This window comes from Lynx canadensis, chromosome F2 (assembly GCF_007474595.2).
Source record: "Lynx canadensis isolate LIC74 chromosome F2, mLynCan4.pri.v2, whole genome shotgun sequence".
Taxonomy (NCBI): Eukaryota; Metazoa; Chordata; class Mammalia; order Carnivora; family Felidae; genus Lynx; species Lynx canadensis.
Window position 1 is genome coordinate 49,147,969 of NC_044320.2, and position 22,131 is coordinate 49,170,099.

General features: G+C 36.6%; 1 protein-coding gene and 1 non-coding gene across 8 annotated transcripts in view; one reads left to right on the top strand and one right to left on the bottom strand.

Moving 5' to 3' along the window:
- Positions 1-2,976: 2,976 nt before the first annotated feature.
- WWP1 (WW domain containing E3 ubiquitin protein ligase 1) overlaps positions 2,977-22,131 on the bottom strand; it is a 134,954-nt gene continuing 115,799 nt past the window's right edge. For all 7 annotated transcript variants that reach the window (XM_030303831.1, XM_032591890.1, XM_030303826.1 and 4 more), the window contains 5 exons: positions 19,911-20,031; positions 13,474-13,578; positions 10,540-10,636; positions 10,034-10,106; positions 2,977-4,545 (listed from right to left, as the gene is read on the bottom strand). In XM_030303831.1, coding sequence (XP_030159691.1) covers positions 4,446-4,545; positions 10,034-10,106; positions 10,540-10,636; positions 13,474-13,578; positions 19,911-20,031 — 496 coding nt within the window. In that variant the 3' untranslated portion in view covers positions 2,977-4,445. The remainder of the gene's footprint in view (positions 4,546-10,033; positions 10,107-10,539; positions 10,637-13,473; positions 13,579-19,910; positions 20,032-22,131) is intronic.
- LOC115506569 lies at positions 5,675-5,778 on the top strand. The gene has a single exon (XR_003966425.1). It is a non-coding gene; the product is annotated as a U6 spliceosomal RNA (small nuclear RNA).

A 22,131-nucleotide genomic window follows, 5' to 3' on the forward strand; every position in this document is an offset into this window, starting at 1 on the left:
TCCCAGAGGTAACATAGAACTATAGTACAATATCAAAACCAGGAAATGGATATAGCCCACAGACCTGATTCAGATTTTACTTCTAAATGCTCTCACGTGTGTGTGTTCTATGTAATTACGTCACATGTAGATTTTTAGCTGACACTACAATCAAGCTATACAACTGTTCCACCAAGTCACAAAAAACTCTAGTGCTATCCTTTTATGGTCACACCCATCCACCTTCCCTCCCTACCACCATCCCTAATCCTGGTAACCACTAATCTCTCCTTTATAATTTTGTCTTCAAGAGTGTCATAAAATGGAATCATAGTGTATGTGACCTTTTGAGAATTGGTTTTTTTCATTTGACCTAATTCCTTTAAGATCTAAATCTAGTCAGTGGTTGATTCCTTTGCACTGTTGATTCTCTTTCACTGTATTTAGTGTACCTGTTTAACCATTCACTGAAGAGTATTTAGGCTGTTTCCAATCTTTGGCTCCTATGAACATTAGGTACAAGTTATATCCATACCCAGGAGTGTGTGGTTGCTGGGTCTAATTTATAGAGCTATTATCTTCCTTCTAATAAGGGATAAGCTCACTTCTCCAAGATGTGGTATGGCTCTTAAGATTCTGATTTATGTGCATTTTGTCTCTACTTTTTGACTTTCCAGGAGTTTGATTCACCAGGTTTTACAGTGGTTCTTGGCATTTCCTCACCCACAGTGAGACCTACTACTTTTGGGAAAAAACCCTAGGACCCCATTTATTCTTCTTCCTGTGCAGTCCCCACTTAACTGTTCTTGTGTATGTTCCAGACGTGATTGCTAGTTTGAGATGCTGATTTCCCCACATGCATGTGGACAGATGTTTGCAGTATTCTTAACATATTATAGACATGGGCTGTTGGTGATTATAATTACCTCTTCTTGTGGGTATCCTAATTTCGTTCTTTTGAGGATTGAGAATAAATATGGATTTGAAAAGTGGCTACTCTATAAAAAATCTGAAAGCTCTGTTAACTTGTTAGCAAAATTTTCCTGAGTGTTTAATCACAGACTGTGAACTAGCTATGGACTTTGTAAAAATGACTTCTTTCAGATGCACTTTCTTACCTATAAGCATCACCACAACAAAGAAAAAGCAGACACACCAACCTTAGGGAGTTGTGACGATGAAAGAGAACATGTAAAGGATTTATCAGTAAATATTAAAAAAAAAATTTTTTTTGTTTATTCTTGAGACAGAGTGAACAGGGGAGGGGCAGAGAGGGAGACACAGAATCTGAAACAGGCTCCAGGCTCTGAGCTGTCAGCACAGAGCCCGACGCGGGGCTCAAACCCATGGTGAGATCATGACCTGAGCCGAAGTCAGACGCTTAACCGACTGAGCCACCCAGGCGCCCCAATCAGTAAATATTTTTAAATGGTATTATCTGAGTTCTTGGTTGAGATTAGGAAGAGAGATTTTGGAATTCAGGAGATCCCACTTTTTGATGTGTGTTTTTGGTACTACATTATTTGGGAGGGTATTGTTTTGCTTTCATGTGACATTCACCGTAAAATTTATTTTGGACTATGTGCCAGGGCATTGTTGGGAAGAAAAAATAGGGGTGGATTACTTTGTCAAGGGCCATGACACCATTTGAATGAATGCCCTGTTCTGGTCCATTGCACTGCCCTCTGAGAGCAGTGAACAGTGTGTTTTATCCTGTGACTGAGGAGAATACACTTGGTACAGAGGAGCCTTCGTGAGCTGCTCTGATATGGTCCGGGCTTTTCCCTTGAGATGTCCAAATCCCCAGTTAATATCTTAAGTTTGGCTTTTAAGATCAATGGATTAAGAAAACTGGGAGTGTTATAAGACCTTTGTTCTCTCAACTACATATTTCAACGAGAAGATTTTTTTACTTCTGCAGGTTCACCAGGGGATCTTCTTAGGTTAAACCAAACCCTCAGACTCAAAGTCTGCAAAAGGCTTCATGTGGCACCAGTTTACTCAGAAAGCTGTAAGGATAGGAACCACAGCTAGCCAGAAAGTCAATGTCAGGACTCCTTACATTTCAGAAAATGACCTTACAGCAGCATCAAGTATCTGGAGATTTCCCAGTCCAGATGCAACTTACCAGTCAGGGGTCATTTTTAACAAAAGCAAAATTGCCTAGTGGTATTTTGACACATACCACCCTATCTAGTTTTGAAGAGAAAAGGTGGGTGGTTAACTGAAGGCTGCAAGGCGCAAAAGGTTTATTAATAACTCTCTGAGCTTAAACTGCCTAGGAAGCACTAAAACCAAAATACCCTTGTAGCTGCTCTCCTTGGAAGATAGCTAATCTGATTGATGAAACTATTGTTCCTGTGATCCGTTCACTGGGCTCAGTTTGGTAGTGCCGTTAAGTTTTGCTGAAACGAAATAACTATGAATCTGTCTCTGAGCCTCATTGTTTTTGCCTGTTTTTTCATTTCAGGCATAGTGAGCCTGTCTAGTGCAGCACAGGACCAGGATGGGAAGACAGGGGAAAAGGTGAGAGATGGCTACATCTTTGGTTTCTCTCACTGCCACTGAGTATATAAATCAAGACATAATAAATCCTGCCTGTAGGCCTGGATTTCTGCAATTGGGTATGAAAGGTAGAAGGCCCTAATAAGTTCTCCCAAATAGCTTTTTTCAGAAAGCTGGTTTGGTCTGTGGGTTCTGTGTAGCGTCATCTAATTTCTTACCTGAAGAAAGGATAGAGGTTCAGCACCCTGAAAGCCTGTCTTCAGTCAAATCTGCTAATTGTATTCTCACATACCTCCACTGAATGATGTTCGAGAACTTCTGTCATGGCAAAATTCATTCAGCAGTGGTGCTTTCTATGGTGTAACTTAGCCCTTTTGAAGATTGGTCACCCTCTGTCACATAATGCCATATACATTAGCATTTGTTTTTAATTCTTTATGCTTCAAAATAGCCAGTGTCAGACTAGGATTTGGGAAAGGAGTCTATTCAACATAGTGGATCACTGCCTTTATTTCATCTTTACTATGAACTCTGAAGTGCAGAACACAATCTAATATGTAGAAAAATAAAATTTTGGCAAAACAAAAACTGTTTAGGGAAATTAAATTGTATAGTATTTTCCGTATGTACTTAGCAGTTAAATATGTTACACATAACATTGTAAGATGTCCGTTCCGTCGTTATAAAAAACTGAATGAAATTTACACTGCATATTGAAATGATACAAATGGAAATTAAAATTTCTGTATTAGTAAGGAAGCCCAGTTTGCTAAAATAGCATTAATATCATTCACATCAGATTTTAATTTGTTATACATCTTTGTAGTTCAGCAAATGCCCTTGATAATGAAAAATTAAAAAGTTATTAGGACAAAAATAATGATCTGTGTAAAAAGGGGGGTGGGGAACCAAAAGATTTTTTAATATGCTTATATAATTCAGATAAAATTTTCATGAATTTAAGAGGAATGAAGATATTCGAACACTAATAGAAAATAGACTCATTTGAGTGTTCAAATGCTTACACAACTCTTCAGTCCATCCAGTTTTATAAAACCAAAACTTTGAACACAAAAGCAAAATTGTTCACGTTACCTTATTGTATGTTCCTAAGTATCAAACTGCATCAATTTATTATGAGTTAAATTTAAAGAACATCACAGATTTAAAAACAAAGTACACAAGTACCTGATTCTTTTTAACTCCACAAATACCTAGCATCCCAAAGTAACATGTAAACAAACCTCTTTGCTGCCTAATGAATTCTTTCCAATCTCTAGAATAAACTAAATGGCTTTGGATCTAGTATGTGCCTTACATTTAAGTTAGGGTTTCATTCATTACTTTGTATTAGTGATATAGCAAAGAGGGAAATTTTTCAACTATTGTACTTATTTAAAACAAATTGACAGGTTCAAATGCCTGTCTTCAGAAAAGCCAGCAGCATTTTTTTTAACATACTCAAAGTAAGATTTGGCCTAAGCCCTTAATACCTTCCTGAACAGCCATGCAACTAAACACCCTCAGGAGGTGTTAAGTAAGGGAGAAGATCATGAAGCAATTTGTACTTTTTTCTCTGGATAATAGAAACAAGGTAAAGCAAATCCAGATTACTTTTGAATGAACGGCTGTCATGTTTAATATACCCAGAGCTCTATAAAACTAGAGCCATTATCATATATGCTTATATAGATATATACTTATTTTTTAATAAAGTCTCTTGCTTGCTTCAAAATTTAAGGATGATCTTTTTCCTAGTCAGTCACTTCAAGGGAACAATAAATAAAGTAGAAAAGGATGAACTGTTTTGCATATTTCTGTGGAAGAACGGAAAACATTTATACTTTGAGAGGTTCAGAAAATTCACTGTACAGAATGAACAGCTTATATACACTATCTGTGCAATTTTTCTTGGCTGGGGTATTTAAATGCAAGAGCTCCTCCAAGACAAGAAGCCACATTCATTCTTGTCCAAATCCCTCTGTCTCTTCTATTGCAAAAAGAAGTTTTTCCTTTAGTTGTTCATAACTCTTATATGGTGGTAGATCCAAGCGATTAAAACTGAACAAAAACAAAAACAGATGTGTTTTTAATAAAACAAACTCTGAAAAGATTTCTAATACAATATTGTTTAAAGCACATTTGACAAACTAAATGGATAGAGGAGATCTAAAAATTTTGCCAGAGGTATTCTAACAATTTACTATTATATTAACACATACAGATTTTTTACTCATAAAAATATTTTAACATTTCCCAGAAAAAACTGACATTGCAAGTTGTCATAAGTCCCTCTAACTTCTCTTCGGTTTTTAAGTCCATTTATTTCATTCACTTACCAGTTATTAAGAATCTATTATATATCAGATATTTGTCCAGGAGCTGGTGATAGAATGATAAAAAACTAAGTTCCTATCCTTGTGGAACTTATATTTCGGGGCGGGGGAGGGAAGCCAGTAAACAAATACATACTTTAGTGCTTCCATTCCTGCCATACTTAAAAGAATTCGCTGCTCTGTTTAGCTGGATTAAGATTTGGGTGGAGGGAGGGTCTAGGGTTTTAGTTTCCCCTCTATCTAGTGAAACAGCTCTAATGTAGGTAAAACCATTCTGTATTTTCATTTTCTCACATGGAAGATTTCTATAGATTATCTAGGTTCCCTCCTACTACTATCCCTCTGCCCTTGTCTCCACTCCTGCTTAAGAGTCAGGAAACTTAATAATCAAGAGCCTTTTGAGTTTCTGAAACAAGGCAGCCAATTAAAATGGCCTGAGAACACCATTTTATTCTCTTTGTATGAAAAGTTAAATCTATTAACGGTAGCAATTAAGCAGACCATGTACCTTCTCTCCCCCATGCCCCCGTCACACTGATAGCTGAAGTCAATAAAAAATTTTTCAATACAGTCCTATATTAAGACAACCAGTCACTTTCTAATTCTTACATCTTTCAAATATAGCCTTTGCCAAATTCTTTCTCTTTACTGAATCTCTGTATCTCTTCCATCCAGATCGTTTGTGTTGGCAACTGCACTCTTGTGTGTCTCTACTTCCCCAACATCTCTTATATGGACCATCAAAATTTCCTGTCTACTGATCTTGCATCCATTTTTTTCCTGACTTCTCCACAACCCATCTAGCCTTATTACATCACTGACAGAGGTCCTTTCATAAAAAAGACTTGCCAGTTTAAAAAACCTTTGTTGTGCTATTCTAAAATTGGAACTATACAGAGGTTAGCATGGCTCCTGCACAAGAATGACAACACAAATTCATGGAGCCTTCCATTACAAAAAACAAAAAAAACCCTCTTAGTTTTCTAATTACTATGGATTGAAGGTATGGGGGAAGGAAGCTGTTTGGTATAGCCCCCCATCAATTAATTTAATGTTTTCCCAAAATATCACATGCTTTTCTGTTTCACGACATGCTCTTATGGCTCTCTCACGATCGGGAATACCTTTTTCCCGGTATGAAAATACTAATTCACTAAGAAGCAGTCCAAATGCTAAAACTTCCTCCAAGAATTCTCCTTGAGCATCTTATACAGACTTAACAATTCTCCTCTCCATAAGCTCTTTTTATTTTGCTTTTAGCATTTTCTTTGCTCTGTATTATGACTGACTAGTTTCTTCCATTATGTTCTAACACCCATGAGGGGCAGTCATCCCTACTCTTTTAACACTTATCCATTTCATTTAGTAAATGTTGAGTTAACTACATAAGAAAGTACATTACTTGAAAACATCCGAAACAGGGTTCTATTTTAAGACACCAGCCAAAGGACAGAGACACACCAAAATCTCTTCATCTTAGAGGGTACTTACTATATAGATATCAGAATACTGTTTTAGTTCCAGCTGAGTCAAATTTGATACTTCTACTTAACCTATAAAAATGGAAGACCCTACCAATACTTTTGCAATGGACTGTTGGTTTTCTATACCAGTGTATACAGCCTCTGCTCTGAAAGTGGCCACCTCAATAAGCAAAGCATTGGAGAGGACAGCAGAACTCATTCCGAGAATTATCAAGACTTCCGCCATAGATCATAGCAGTGTTTACCTTTGTCACTACTAAACTCTGGTGTCTCGGGATCTATGTTCATACAAATTCTCATCCCAATACCGTTAACTGTATTCCACTGATCTGAATTAAATCCTCACCTTTTCCCTTTCTTCCACCTCAGATCTCCATTCCTCTGAACTTGTTTTATGATTTGCAGTTTTCTAAGGTCTTAATAACTTGCCTTAACTAAAAACCCAGCTAGTATGAAACATAACCATTTCCCTGCAGCCAAGCAGTAAAACTTCCCTCCTGTGAGGCACATACAATCTAGCTATGCAACCTTTTTCTGAACTTTTGGCTACCCTCTGTTGACCTCTTGGTCATATTCCTTTCATTCACTGAAAGTTCTGGCACCTGGGTTCATGGTTGTCCTCTCATTCACTTGATGATACGCAACACCCATGCATGACCTCCCAAGTTCTCATCTTCAGTGACCTGTTCCTCTCATTTACTGACTTTAGGATAATATACCTTGAACCTTGTCATCACCAGCAGGAAATTTCTAATTAAAAAAATTCCACTTTTTTTTTTTTTTTTTTTGAGTGCACAAGCACAAGGTGTGGGGGCAGAGGGAGAGGGAGAGAATCTCAAGCGGACTCCATGCCCAGCACAGCCTGACACAGGGCTTGATCCCATGACTGAGATCATGACCTGTGCCAAAATCGAGTCAGATGTTCAACCAACCGAGCCACCCAGGCACCCTCAAAAACTCAATTCTGTCTTTCCAGCTTCCTTCAATTAAAATGCTAACCCATTAATCCATTACTTTGTCACCATCCTAGCTGTCCACAGACTCTTCCCGTCCTTATTTTGTACTTAAGCTACAGACCATCCTTATATCCACTACCTTGCAAGTACTTTCAAATCCCTGTCTCTTCCCCCTTTTGAACTTAACTAATCAAAACTCAAACTGAATAAATTCAGCCTTCTAGTTTTCACTCCTTGGACCTAACAGCTGAAAATTCCTGGAGGGGAGAATCCTACAACTAGACAGATTGGTGTCACTTCAGATCCAAGTAGGCAATCCAATATCACACATCATTCTCAGCCTTATTTCTCTAGTAGATACTTGTCTGCTCTGACAACTCTCATTCTCCTCAGAGTTTTTTTACTTTCTTCATTCTTAGTGACCTCACTTCATACTTTGAATAAACAGAAACCAACAGTGATAATTACAGCTTACATCCAACATTTCTTCCTCTCCTATTACAACAAAGGAAGTATTCCTGTTTTATCAAAGGCTAATTCCTTAACCTTTACTCAGCATCTCAATTGTTTTCATCTTTCTTTGGTTCTGAACTCTCTCATCTACCTCAACAATCTCTCCTTTACTGGATTCAACAATTTAATCTAGGCTGGTGTCCTCAAATTTTTTTGGTTATGATCCTTTTCACACTTTAAAATATTGCAAATTCCCACGAGCTCTGTTTATGTGAATTATGTTTATTGATAAAAATGACTATTTTCAAAAAAAAAAAGGTAAAAAAAGTGATCCTGTTATATATTTTTGCAAATCTTGATGTCTAGCCTAATAGAAGACAACTGGTTTCTGATATTTATATGTGCATTTATTTTGTTGCATTATATTAAGTACAGTATATGAAAATTTGCCCCCACACAGATATGTGGTTAGAAAACAGAGATGTACTCTAGTTTTTTCAGGTCATTGTGGCTATTATTCTTGACTATTGTACTAAATAAATTTGGCAATATTATACATAATATGGGTTCTGAAATCATACCAAAGAACTTTTTCTACTCTGTTATGTAAAACCCATTGGTTTATCTTGTACTCTGAATGGCTCTTTTTACCCATGCATGATTTTATAACATCATGCATTGGTCATTTGGAAACAGTGATTCACCAAGTTATAAAGTATTTCTAAATGTTGACACATTAAATTACATGATAGAAAAAAATCTCATTTTTAATAATACCACCAATCTCATCAGAAAGTCTTGGGAAGGCTTTCAAGCTCATGATGGTATAAACAAGTTCTCCCAAATTCTAATTTTTGCCTGAAACCTCAACTTTTATCATTGCCAACAAATGCTGTCAGTTGTTTCCCTTGAAGTGATAAGCTTCCTTCATTACTTTTCAAGAAAATGTCTGCCAAATACACGTCTGAATAAACAGTTTGTCAGTCACTCTCTCAAATAAAAACGGTGTTTCATCAAAAAGAGCAAGCTGGTTCAGCTTTCAACTCAACTGCCAAAGAGCCTCCCCTCAAGACAACCACAATTCTCTGGTGTGAATAAGAAGTGCTTTATGCAGGCTTCTCATTTTGTCATACAGAATATTAAAGAGATACATACTCAAGCATCAAGATTTAGTATACATATATGTGTGTGTGTGTGTGTGTGTATCTATATATATATACACACACATATATGTATATTTTACTGCTTCATAAAGAACAATCTTGAAAGAGATTTTTTTTTTTTTTTTGCTTTCTGCTTTCTGCTTTAAACTGCAGGTATGTGATGTTGAACAATGGAGACGGCATTTTGGTGCCACGGCCCTGATTTGTGCTGAGGCACTAGTTTTATCTACCATTGCTTCTGCACCATAAATGCAAGTGTCAAAACAATAAAAAGGCAAATAACTGCTCAGTAGGAAAATAGTTCTCACCTCCTAAAAGAACCATGTACCTCCTAAATTATCCTCCTCTTTTCCCTGGATGACTAAAACAGTTCTGTTAACTAATCTCCCTGCGTTTGGTCTTGAATCCAGTTCCTCCTCTGTTGCCAGAGTGATTTTTCCTGAATCTCATTAGCTGCTATTTAAAACTTTTCAAAGGTTTCTCACTACCCTTAGATTGAAATCCAAGTGACTTGTAACAGCCTACAAGGTTCTACATAATTTAGCCCTGCCTAAATTTCCAAATTCTTTTTATCCCAGTCTCCCCTCATTCACTAAGTTCCAATGACACCAGTCATCATTCATTTCCTTGAAAAATTATTTCTTACTACAAGGTCTTTGGAAATGTCCCTGTACAAAGAATGTGCTTTTTCCGTTTCTTCCCACAGCATGCTATTTATCCAACTCAAACATTATGCTGAGAATCTCCCTGACCACACAACCTAGAAGAGGTTCCCTCTGGTTCTTATCTATAGCACCCTCTTTATTTCCTTTGAAGGACTTTCCTAGAATTCAAATAGCTTACTTGCTTGTCATTTGTGCTCCCTCCCCCAGGGGAGTGCAAACTTCATAAAAGGCAGGAAGCACTTCAATCGTATATTATACATAGTGGTTACTCTAAATAACTGGTGAATCACTAGATATATTTCTCAGTATATTAACCAAACAGAAATCATTTCAAAGGGTTTAGTTACAGAATGCCGTATTAATCAGTATGTTCTAAAAATTGAAATTCTGGCTACGTTAATGAATAAGCACTAATACTGGGTCTTATGTATTTAAAAAAAAAACAAAACATTCTCTGACTTTCACCTTTCAATTTAGGATTCTTGAACTTACCACGTGTGGCTTCTTGGTAACCAGGTGTCTTTGCCAACTTTTTCAATACAAAATTTTTGAGGCCCATTACTTCCTAAATCAAGAAAACAAGACAAAATTTATCTGGTCCTTTAAACTTTTTGGTTTTGACAACTAGTTAAATGACTGAACATGCCACATTATCATGAATGACACAGAATACAATGTAAATCGCTTCTGCCTAGAGAAGCTTCTTATTGCTGCAGAAATTCAGCAACAGGAATTAAATTAGTGGAAAGAGACGTAGCTCTAAAGAATTTTGCTCCTTCACAATCACCCTAAAGAGCAAAGCAATGGCCAACCAGACTATGTAAGCAGACTTTCATTGGCTTACAAATGTACTTGATAGTAACCATTAAGTAGTCTTCTGGCAGATACCCTACAGAAAGCACAGAAGAATAATCCTTAGATTCAAGTCTACTGTATGTCTAAAGGCCATTATCATCACAAAGTTAGCTACAGAGAAACTGCAGAAAAACTGCATTTACCCATAAGCTCAGCAAATCCTCCTAGAGGCAAACGGCAGGTTCCAGTGACAAACTGTAATAGTCGCATCCTTACTTCATTGTCTGTCTCTTTCACAAACTGTGTAACAAAATCAAATTTACTTTAAAATACTAAATTATCTTCAGTAATTAAAATAGTAGACACTTAAATTGTTCTTAAATTTCTTCAAGAATTATTAAGGTTAGGCACATGTTAAATATACCAGCGATCTTACTTCAGTTAATCCTCACAATTACAACACTGATTGTCCATCAGTATTATTACATCCATCATACAGACAGGAAACAGGAGGCTTATAAATGTCAAACCACTAAAAGGTAACCAGGACAGATGTTGTTTGTTTGCCTACAATATCACAGCTAGCACCTAGTTAGGGCTCCTGCCTACCTCTGTGCTATATGCTTTTTGTGTGTTTAGCCCTTATAACAGTCGCCATTCTCAATAGTTTGATCTGTTTTCTCCTACTAGATACTATTTACACAACTCTTTGGATTCTTCATACTTGAAAACTACAAGGATGCATTTTGTTAAAAATATTTAGTTCATTTACTATCTTTTCAAAGACAGACATAAATGTGTAATGTGGTGGAATACTGATTTGAATTGATCTGATTGTCTTGTAATAGAAGGCAAGTCAACTTTTGGAGCAGTCTAAAAGTAGAAATGTATCCTAAAAATAAAATTTATAAAAAGTAAACAAGAATATACATTACCTAAGGATGAGACAAAAAGTGCTAATAATGACCAAAAACACTTCTGCATAAAACTGTGTTGAGGTACACATTTCATCAAGACACAAACTGCTCATTACCACGTCTGGCATAAACCAACCCTTTCCCTAAAACAAACTCAATTTGCAAAACACAACTACTCATTTGGATTTATAGGACCTCAAGCTGAAGCTTCTCAGGTATACAGATACAAATGTCCAAGGGAAAGTCAGGGAACTTCATGTTCTTAGTAGTCCCTGACTAGTAAGGAAGCTAGTAAAGACCCTAAAAAGGAAGACTGCAGACACCTGCATACATTCTGTATGTGATGCAATTCAGATATTTTAGGCTTGAAAATGGGTTTATTCCCTTTTGATTTTTTATTCATTTATTTATTTCTTCTAAGCTCTGTGCCCAGCATGGGGCTTGAACTCTTGACCCTGAGGATCAAGAATCACATGCTCTATGACTGAGCGAGCCAGGTGGCCCTTGTTTAGTTTTTATAAATGGTAATAGATATACACAGCACCCAGTACAGAACTGAAAGGTAGTAAAAGGTACAGCATCAAGAACAGCTTTCACACCTTGCTGCCAGTTTTCTCTACCTTTTTTCAAAGACGCTATATTCATATACAGTTGACCACTGAACAATGCAGCAGTTAGAGGTGCGGATACCCCATGTAGTTGAAATTTTGGGAAAATCCACATTCAAATTTTGATACCTCAAAACTTAATAGCTTATTGTTGACCAGAACCCTTACTGATAACCAATTAACACATATTTTTGTATATATATCATATACTATATTTTTGTAATAAAAGAAGCTACAGAAACATTTACAGTACTGTGCTATAAAAAATTTGCACAGAAGCAGACTAGCACAACTCAAACCCTTTATTGTTCAAGGGTCAGCTGTACCAACATACACTTTGAATATACAGAATGTAAATTTTCCTTTTAACCAAATAGCACATTATACACAGGTTCCTTTCCCCTTCAAAACTACTGAAACATATTTTCCAATATTTTTATTAATTTGCATTAAAAGAAGTGAAAGAATGCTAGGGTGCCTGGATGGCTCAGTCAGTTGGGCATCCGACTTCAGCTCAGGTCATGATCTCAGTCTGTGGGTTCAAGCCCCACATCGGATCTGTGCTGACAGCTTAGAGCCTGGAGCCTGCTACGGATTCTGTGTCTCCCTCTTTCCCTAACCCTCCCCTGCTTGCTCTCTCTCTCTCTCTCTCTCAAAAATAAGCAAATTAAAAAAAAAAGTAAAAGAATGATTACAAGGTACAGAATTACAGAGCAGATATATCATAATTTATTTACTTAGTCCCCTCCCAACAGACATTTAGGTGTTTCAGGTCTCTGTTAGTATACCAATAATGGTGCAATAAATAGTAAGTGCCATTTTGCATATGCTGAAGTACATAAGATAAATTTCTACAAGTGTCTACACTTCTTTAAAGTATTAATTAATAAATAAATGACACATATCCTTACAAAAAGATTCCACTTCTAGTAAATCTAAGTCCCAGGCTTAGTTTTCACTTGAAAGTGAAAGTTAAGCATAGGTATACGAGAAGTTCCGTCGCTAAACTGCTCAAATGAGTCTCAATTAGATTTATGTGAAGAAAATCCCTGGCCTAAAGATTTTAAATTCTCAAACACACAAAATGCAAAATCTAATAAAATAAACTTTGCTTCAATATTAGTATTGCAGCACTTGGATGAGACCACCCTATTGTAGTTTAAGCTAAAACACCAACAAAACAAAGAAAGGGACCCAAGGGAGGGAAAGAGAAAAGGAAGTCATTCTTGGACATTATCCTCCAGATCATTCTCATTCCCTAGCCTATTATCACCTTCACAGGAATTATGTATCTGCACTGACTTTCTCATTTAAAAAAAAAAACCCATACTTCCTCATTTACTTCCAGAACTAAGTAGAATTTTTAGAATGCTATGATACTACTGGGGGAAAAAATGCTACACCTACAAGTATTACCATTAAACTATTACTTAAAGAAGATCCTGTCATTCATTCTCCCATTTAGGAAGACAAAAAAAACAATAAACTCTTCACTTCTGATTTGGAATTCAAATGGCAGGTTCAATTTTAAAAATGAACTTTTTTTAAACTACTGTTTCATGGTAAAACATTTTCTTTGAACACTTTGTTTCAAAAAGATAAAAGCAAATACCTGCCAAAACCAAATGATCTGCTTGCTGTTTCTTGTATAATGACGATACACAGTATTTCTCTGCCAATCTGCCAAGTCAACCTCCTGCATGCCACACAACATAACCTGGGAAACGAACACAGTAGCAGGTCACAGTACAGATTTAGTGAAGCGAATAACTATAGGACTGAAATTTGCTAACAAACACTTGTGCACATGGCCTAATTATGTGAACAGCTGCATGCATGACAACTAATGATCACAGCAAATCCAAGAAAACTTGTAGCAATTTAGAACAAGGATTCTTTGGTACTTTATCTTTTCCATGTTTATTGAACTCACACTGAAAACACTTAGATTTTTATTCTTCAAGAAAAACATTAGCTATGCTAGAAGAATCTCTTACTAAAAATGTATCCCAAATTAGGTGTCCAAACTGTTAAGTTTCAAATGTAAATTTCTGGTTCTTTTTTTTTCTTCTTCATCTATGCTATCTTCCATTTAAAGTTAAAAATATACTAATTCCTGTTATTAATTTTTCCAGGCTTTGGGAATAAAATATTCTATGTGAAATTTTCAAATAAGCCCAATGAATTACATAGGGGATGAAAGCTATTTTTGGCATAATGAGGTAGTCCAATACTTCATTTCTCCTAAGTTAACTTTGAGCTATAATGTACAGGCAATAAAATGCATGTATTTTAAGTATAGTTAGATGAGTTCTGACAGATATATACACCTATGTAACTGCCACCACAATCAAGATGTAGAATATTCCCATTATGCCTCTTTTTGCAGAGAAAAACACCATCTTTGTCTTTGGCTCTACGTAATCAATGATTTCATCACAGGTTAAGTTTTTGAGAATATTCCACATGCGCGCGCGCACTACACAATTAACACTCTTCTGTTGTCTCCACCCCCTGCCTCCACCCGTCAACACCATGTCTATGAGATTCGCGTTCATTATACAACAATTTACTTATTCTTTCATTTCTTAATGGTCATTTAGGTTACTTCAAATTTTTGGCTTTGATGAATAAAGTTGTGATGAACATTTATGTAAAAATCTTTGTATAAATATATATTTTACTGCACTTGAATAAATACCTAACAGTGGAACTGCCAGGGCATAAGCAGCTGATATATATGTTTAACATTGTAAGAAACTACCAACACGATCCCAAAGTGTTTTCATTTACAGTTTCAATTTGCAGTTTTAATTTCATTTAGTTTTAATTTGCATTTTCCCAATGAGTTATAGTTCATGTGTTTACTTGCCATCATAGCTTCTTTTGTGAAGTGGGTCTTTGCCCATTCTAGAAAATTGTTTTTTACGGAGTTTTAAGAGTTAAAATACGTGTGTGTGTGTGTGTGTGTGTGTGTGTGTGTGTGTATGTACACACATACACATACATACACATACTCCCAGTGTGTAGACTGCCTTTTCATTTGCTTAACAGTATCTTCTGAAGAGCAGAAGTTTTACTTTTGATGAAGTCTTTATCCTTTTTGTGTATGTGTGGTTTATTGTTTTGTATTCTTTTTAAATTTTTTTTTTTCAACGTTTTTTATTTATTTTTTTGGGACAGAGAGAGACAGAGCATGAACGGGGGAGGGGCAGAGAGAGAGGGAGACACAGAATCGGAAACAGGCTCCAGGCTCTGAGCCATCAGCCCAGAGCCTGACGCGGGGCTCGAACTCACGGACCGCGAGATCGTGACCTGGCTGAAGTCGGACGCTTAACCGACTGCGCCACCCAGGCGCCCCTATTGTTTTGTATTCTTAAGAAACTTCTGCCCATACTAAGATTACTCTATGTTTTCTTTATAGCTTTCATATTTACATTTATGATTTCATCTTTTTTCATAGACTAAAGTAGGAGTCAATGTTAATTTTCTTCTATATGGACATCTAGTTGATCCAGCATCATTTTAAAAGACTTTTTCTTTCCTCACTGAAAAATAGTAGACTTCTGTTAAAAATCAATTCACAATATATGTGTGGATCTATTTCTGAACTCTCTAGTGTTCCACTGATCTATTTGTGTATCCTTTCAAAAGCACCAAACTGCTATGACTATGGCTTAATAATAATTTTTGAAACCAGGCAGTGAACATCCTATCCTCCAAGTCTGTTCTTTTTCAAAACTGTTTTAGCTTATCTAGAGCCTTTGCATTTCTTTGTATTTTTAAAATCAGCTTGTCAATTTCTACAAAAAATTATTCCAGATATTGATTGGGATTGTGTTGAATATACAGATCAATTTGGAGAGAACTGACATTTATAATAGAGTCTTCCAACACATAATATGATGTATCTTCCCATCTATTTAAGTCATCTTTTTCTTTTAAAAAAAAATGTTTATTGGGGCACCTGGGTGGCTCAGTCGGTTAAGCATCTGACTTTGGCTCAGGTCGTGATCTTGCAGTTTGAGTTTGAACCCCACATCAGGCTCTGGACTGACAGCTCAGAGCCTGGAGCCTGCTATGGATTCTGTGTCTCCCTCTCTCTATGCCCCTCTTCCCAGTCGCACACTGTCTCTCTCTCTCTCAAAAATAAACATTAAAAATTTTTTAAAGGTTGGGGCGCCTGGGTGGCTTAGTCGGTTAAGGATCAGATTCTTGGTTTCAGCTCAGGTCATGGTATCACAGCTCTGTGGGTTCAAGCCCCACATCGGGCTCAGTGCTGGTAGCACAGAGCCTGCTTGGGATTCTCCCTCTCCCTCTCTAGCTGCCCTTCCCCCACTCGTGCTGTCTTTGTCAAAACAAACTTAAAAAAAATTTTTTAAATAAAAATAATTTTTTAAAGGTTTATTTATGTTGAAAGAGAGGGAGGGAGAGAGAATCCCAAACAGACTCTGCACTATCAGCACAGACCCCCATACAGGGCTTGATCTCACGAACCATGAGATCATGACCTGAGCTGAAATCAGGAGTTGGACACTTAACTCACTGAAACCATGCAGGCGCTCCAAGTCATCTTTAATTTTTCTGAGCAATGTCTTGTGTTTTCAGTACAGAGGTCTTCCATGCCTTTGGTTACATTTATTTTTTTGATGCGTTAGTAAATAAAACTTTAAAATTTCAATTTCTAAGCATTTGTTGCCGGTACATAGAAAATATATACTTGATTTTTTAATTACTGACCTTCTATCCTACAGTCTTGTTAAATTTGCTGTTATTTCTAGTGGTTTTTTTCTTTGGTAGGTTCTTTAGGAGTTTCTAAGTTGACTATCATATGTTATTATCCATGGATAAAGGCCATTTTACTTCTTTCCAGTCTTTATGCTTTTTGTTTCTACTTTTGCTTTACTGCACTGGCTGGGCCAGTGGGGAATATCTAGTATAGTGGGTAATATAAAGGATGAGAGTTTTGCCCCTGTTCCTAATCTCAATATGAAATATTTAAGATACTACCATTCACAATGATGTCAGGGTTTATCTTATTCGTTGATCCTCTTTAACAAACTGAGAAAGTGGCCTTCTATTCCTACTGTGATGAGAGTTTTTATAAAGAATGATTGTTACATCTTCATAGTTGAAACATTTTAACTTGTAAAGGGGCATGATTATCAATAATCATTATTTTCAATAATGGTATACATGCCCATTATTGTGGTATTATTCATGGTTAAGAGAGATGATGAATGGATGTAAAAGAACAATAAAAATCAAGATAAAGCAAAAATAACAACAAAAAAGATCTATATTTTCTCACAGTTCTGTACCATGAACTAAAGGCAAATCAGTAACAATAAGAGCTTTAGTCCCCTTATATGTAAAAGGAAACTAACACATGGTCAAACTATTTCACAGGGCTATGCATGAGACAACTGTATCTACCAAGGGCTATATGAAACTATGCGTCTCTTCATACCCTTTCAGATCTACTGTCTTAGTTTCATCTCTGCTCTAATGTTGGACTCTGGCTGTAATATCCCTCTTTCACTAGGTATGCCTCCAAAGTAGGAGCTTTTTTATTAGTTTTTAAAAGATTTAAATCCAAGTTAGTTAACATATAATATAATAATGATTTCAGGAACAGAATTTAGTGATTCATCACTTACATATAACACCCAGTGCTCATCCCAACAAATGCCGTCCTTAATGCGCATCGCCTATTTAGCCCATCCCCCCGACCCAACACCCCACCAGCAATCCTCAATTTGTTCTCTATATTTAAGAGTCTCTTATGGTTTGTTTCCCTTTCTGTTTTTATCTTATTTTTGCTTCCCTTCTCCTATGTTCATCTGTTTTGCTTCTTAAATTCCACATGAGTGAAGAAATCATATGATATTTGTCTTTCTCTGACTTATTTTGCTTAGCATAATACACTCTAGTTCCATCCATGTTGTTGCAAATGGCAAGATTTCATTCTTTTTCATTGCCAAGTAATATTCCATTGTATAGATATACCAAATCTTATTTATCCATTCATCAGTTGATGGACATTTGGGCTTTTTCCATACTTTGGCTATTGTCAGCAGTGCTGCTATGAACATTGGGGTGTATATGCCCTTTTGAATCAGCACTCCTGTATCCTTTGGATAAATACCTAGTAGTGCAATTGCTGAGTCATGGGGTAGCTCTATTTTTAATTTTTTGAGGAACTTCCATCCTGTTTTCCAGAGTGGCTGCACCAGTTTGCATTCCCACCAGCAGTACAAAAGAGTTCCTTCCTCTTTCTCTGCATCCTCACAAACATCTGTTGTTGCCTGGGTTGTTAATTTTAGTCATTCTGACAGGTGTGAGGTGGTATCTCATTGTGGTTTTGATTTGTATTTTCCTGATGATGAGTGATGTTGAGCATCTTTTCACATGTCTGTTAGCCATCTGGATGTCTTCTTTGGAAAAGTGTTAAAATAGGAGCTCTTAATGGTATGGAATACTTTAGGTGTATACATTTTGAAGACACAAAATTATTTAATTTTCTTCAGATTCTTAATGAAGTGTGTGATTTAAAAAAAAGATTAAATACTGATATCTTCCATTCTATTCTTCTGATGTGTTTCTGCTAATCTGTGTAGTCAAGCTATTAAGAAAGAGATGTTAGCCAGATTTATAGAGTCTGCATGTCATCCAGGCTCAAAGTCCTTATTTTCATATACTTGTCAGTTACCAGAAGGCAAATTTCTATAAGGGAATATTACTGTATATATAAATCATCATGCTAACTTTTTATATGCACATTTGATTATGGTGTCTTAACAGAGAACCAAAGATGGCTAAAGTTAAAACACTATACCCAAAGGAGGCAGAAAAGAAATACCAAGGACTTTCCCTACAGCCCTGCCTTGTGTTCTAATCTATATGGGGAAAGAAGACTTCAAGAATTCACCATAACTAATCATTAGAGAAATATAAATCGCAACCACAATGGGATATCACCTTATACCCATTACTATAATAAAATAAAACAGAAAATACCAAGTGTGGGCAAAGATGTGAAGAAACTGGAACCTGTGCACACTTTTGGTGGGAATGTAAAATGGTACAGCCACTATAGAAGTGTGGTAGTTCCTCAAATAATTAAACATAGATTTACTATATGATTCACCAATACCACTCCTGAGTATACATCTAAAAGAACTGAAAACAGACTCTCTAAGAGATATCTATAGATCCATGTTCATGGCAGTTTTATTTACGGTAAACCAAAAGGTAGTAGCAACCCAAATATCCATTGACTGATGAATAAACAAAATGTATAGATATATACATACAATGGAATACTATTCAGCCTTAAAAAGGGAAGGAATTCTTACACATGCTACAATATGAATCAACTATGAGGAACATTATGTTAAGTAAATAAGCCAGTCATAGTAAGACAAATACTGCATTATTTCACTTACAGGAGACACCAAGAGTAGTTAAACTCATAGAAAGTAGAATGGCGGGGCCAAGAAGGAGAAATGGGGACCTGTATAGAATTTCAGTTTTGCAAAATGAAAAAGTGCTGGAGATTGGTTGCACAATAATGGGAATATACTTAACATTACTGAACTGTACAATTAAAAATATTCAAAATGGTAAATTTTGTCGTGTGTACTTTCCCACATCCCTCCAAAAAAAGAAGTTCTGATGATATACTTCTAATAAGTCTGAATACAGTTAAGACCACTAAGAACTCATGACTTAAAAAACTGATCTTTGGGGCAACTCACTACTAACCCAGGATTTTATTAAGTTCCCCAAGTTATTAACAAGGTTGAACTCATTCTTCAGGATAGGGGGCACTGATTAATGACTTTGTGCCCATGACATCATCATGGTTTAGAGAACTTAAGACCATCACCCCATGCTGGGATTTTAATACATCTTGAACACTGAGATGGATAAGAGAACTCAAGATTGTGCCACATCATTTAAAAATGTGTGGACATCCTGTAGAAGCACAAAAACAGTCCCTCCTCCCATTAACATTTTCTAAACAGCATAATAAAAAAGCCTAACCTCCAATTCTTTTTCATCAAAGTACTGGAGCCACTGAAGAGGAACAACTTCATTAAAACCATCAAGGAAAGCTTTGGTCTGTTCTTGCACTCCTCGAGAAAAACGCCACTCTGTCATTAAACTGAAAATAAAAACAATATTTAAAAATAGTTAATCTGCATGTGAGGTAAAAGCTTAGAAACACCAACTACTTCTAAAATTCCGTCTCTTTTTCCAAATATACCATACATATGTAACATATACATGTTTGTGTGTTTATGTATATAACATGTTTCTCCATGAGGAAATCAGTTCTAGCACATCTGTGGCTAGAAAGGATGCTTTTCAAAATAGGAAGTTCTTTATTTGTCAGTAAGACAGCCACTATTTCCTGTTCATGTGTAACAAATAATTCCAGATATTGTCTAACTGACACAGTAAGGGAAAGGCTACAGTCATTCAACAGGTTCTCCTACCAGCAAACCATTTGCCAAGGGAGACTTGAGAACTCTGACTCAGCCTTGCACAGCGGGGAAAGCAAGGGACTGTCTCGGTAACAGTCTGTCTGCAGGCCATATGCTTAAATGCGGTATGGTCCCTCTGTCTGAGAAGGCTTAAAGCTGGGGAACTGGTTCTTTACATGTTAATTCATTAGAGAGAACACAAAGATTTCCTAAAAGAATAGAAAAGATGAGAAGAAACATTCCGAGGACACATATAATGCAGACATACAGGAGGGAAGTGTAATAAAAAGAAGTAAGGAAGAGAATCTATATAGTGACGCAGAATCTATACAAGGGGCCCTGAAAGTAGGTGGGTCTGGAGGTCCCTGTGGAAGCAGCACAGACTACTGATGAGGAGAAGACACCAGAAACAGCAGACAAAGGGAAAGGCGATTATCCACATTCCTCCCCTTCCAAACGCCTCTTCCCGTGTCCCAAAGGAAGCTGATTTTATTCTCTGCTGAGGCAAACTTTTCATCCTTGCTGCCTCTACAATTTTCTTCATCAATAACTCACCTTCTTTTGCCCAAGCCCTCAACTCTACCTTCCTACCCCACTTCCCATTTGCCCACATGGATGCTCAGACCATTATTTTCCAAAACCCTCCCTTCAACTCAGTGTTTGCTTTTAACTACTGTCTTTGCTCTTTACCACCACTCCTATTAGAAGATTACTCTATCCTGTCTCCACTTCTCAGCTCTATTCATCCAAATTTTAAACCACTGTAATGGTCTGGGTTTTCAAGATTTCACTCTGGGGGATAAACAAATCTCTTCACATATGTCACCAAAGAAGTCTCAATTGCCAAGCCCAATGCCCTCTTCAAAATTACTCCTGTCGCATGAACTTCCTGTAACACTGGGTGTTAGCATTCCCAACCCTCAGAGAGTTCTCTAATCTGACAATACCACCGCTCCTTAACTGACTTAGCTACTTTGTTCCTTTCATTGGTTTCACTGGTCCATAAATGTTGGCATCACTGAGCTCTCTGCCTTTTCTAGCTCTTTACTACTTAAAGATAATTAACATGTTAAACTGTTAACCAATTCAGAAACCTCAAATATTTCATTTACTAGTATTTCCCCCACTACATGTAATCAATCATTGAATCTGAACTATTCTATTCCTATAATATCCTCAAAAATCCATTCCCTCATTTTTACCTCACCTGTTTCAGGTAGGTCTACAATACCAACTACCAGAAGTTTGAAAGAGCCTTTTAACTATGTTCATATCTCTAACTACTCCCCCCACTTCCATCCATCCCTCCCAATTCATCCTCCACAAAGATGCTAGGATTAGCCTTCCAGAAATAATTCTGATCATTTCATCTTAGTTTTCGTTTGTTTTTGATGACTCTCCTATTAGAGCAAAAATCCAGGTTTCTTAGACATAAAAGTTTCCCTAGACTAATGCAAATCTGGCTACCATTCAAGGCTCCTAGCTAGCCACTATATCTCCTCTGTGGCTGTAGATTCTTGGGATAAACTAATCCCTTTAATACCTCAATTCCTCTGCTTTTGCTATTTCCCTCCCTCCAAAAAGCACTCCATCTTTTCAGACCTAACATGCAATGCCGTGGGAAAAACTTTCCTGAGTCCTAGCAGAATCAATCCCACTTTGGATTCTGACAGCATTTCATACATCTCTCTACCATTCATTTACTCAGATATTAACTGCGGTACACTAAAACCAAAATATCACAATTAAAAAAGAATAGTATTCTTACATAATTTTAA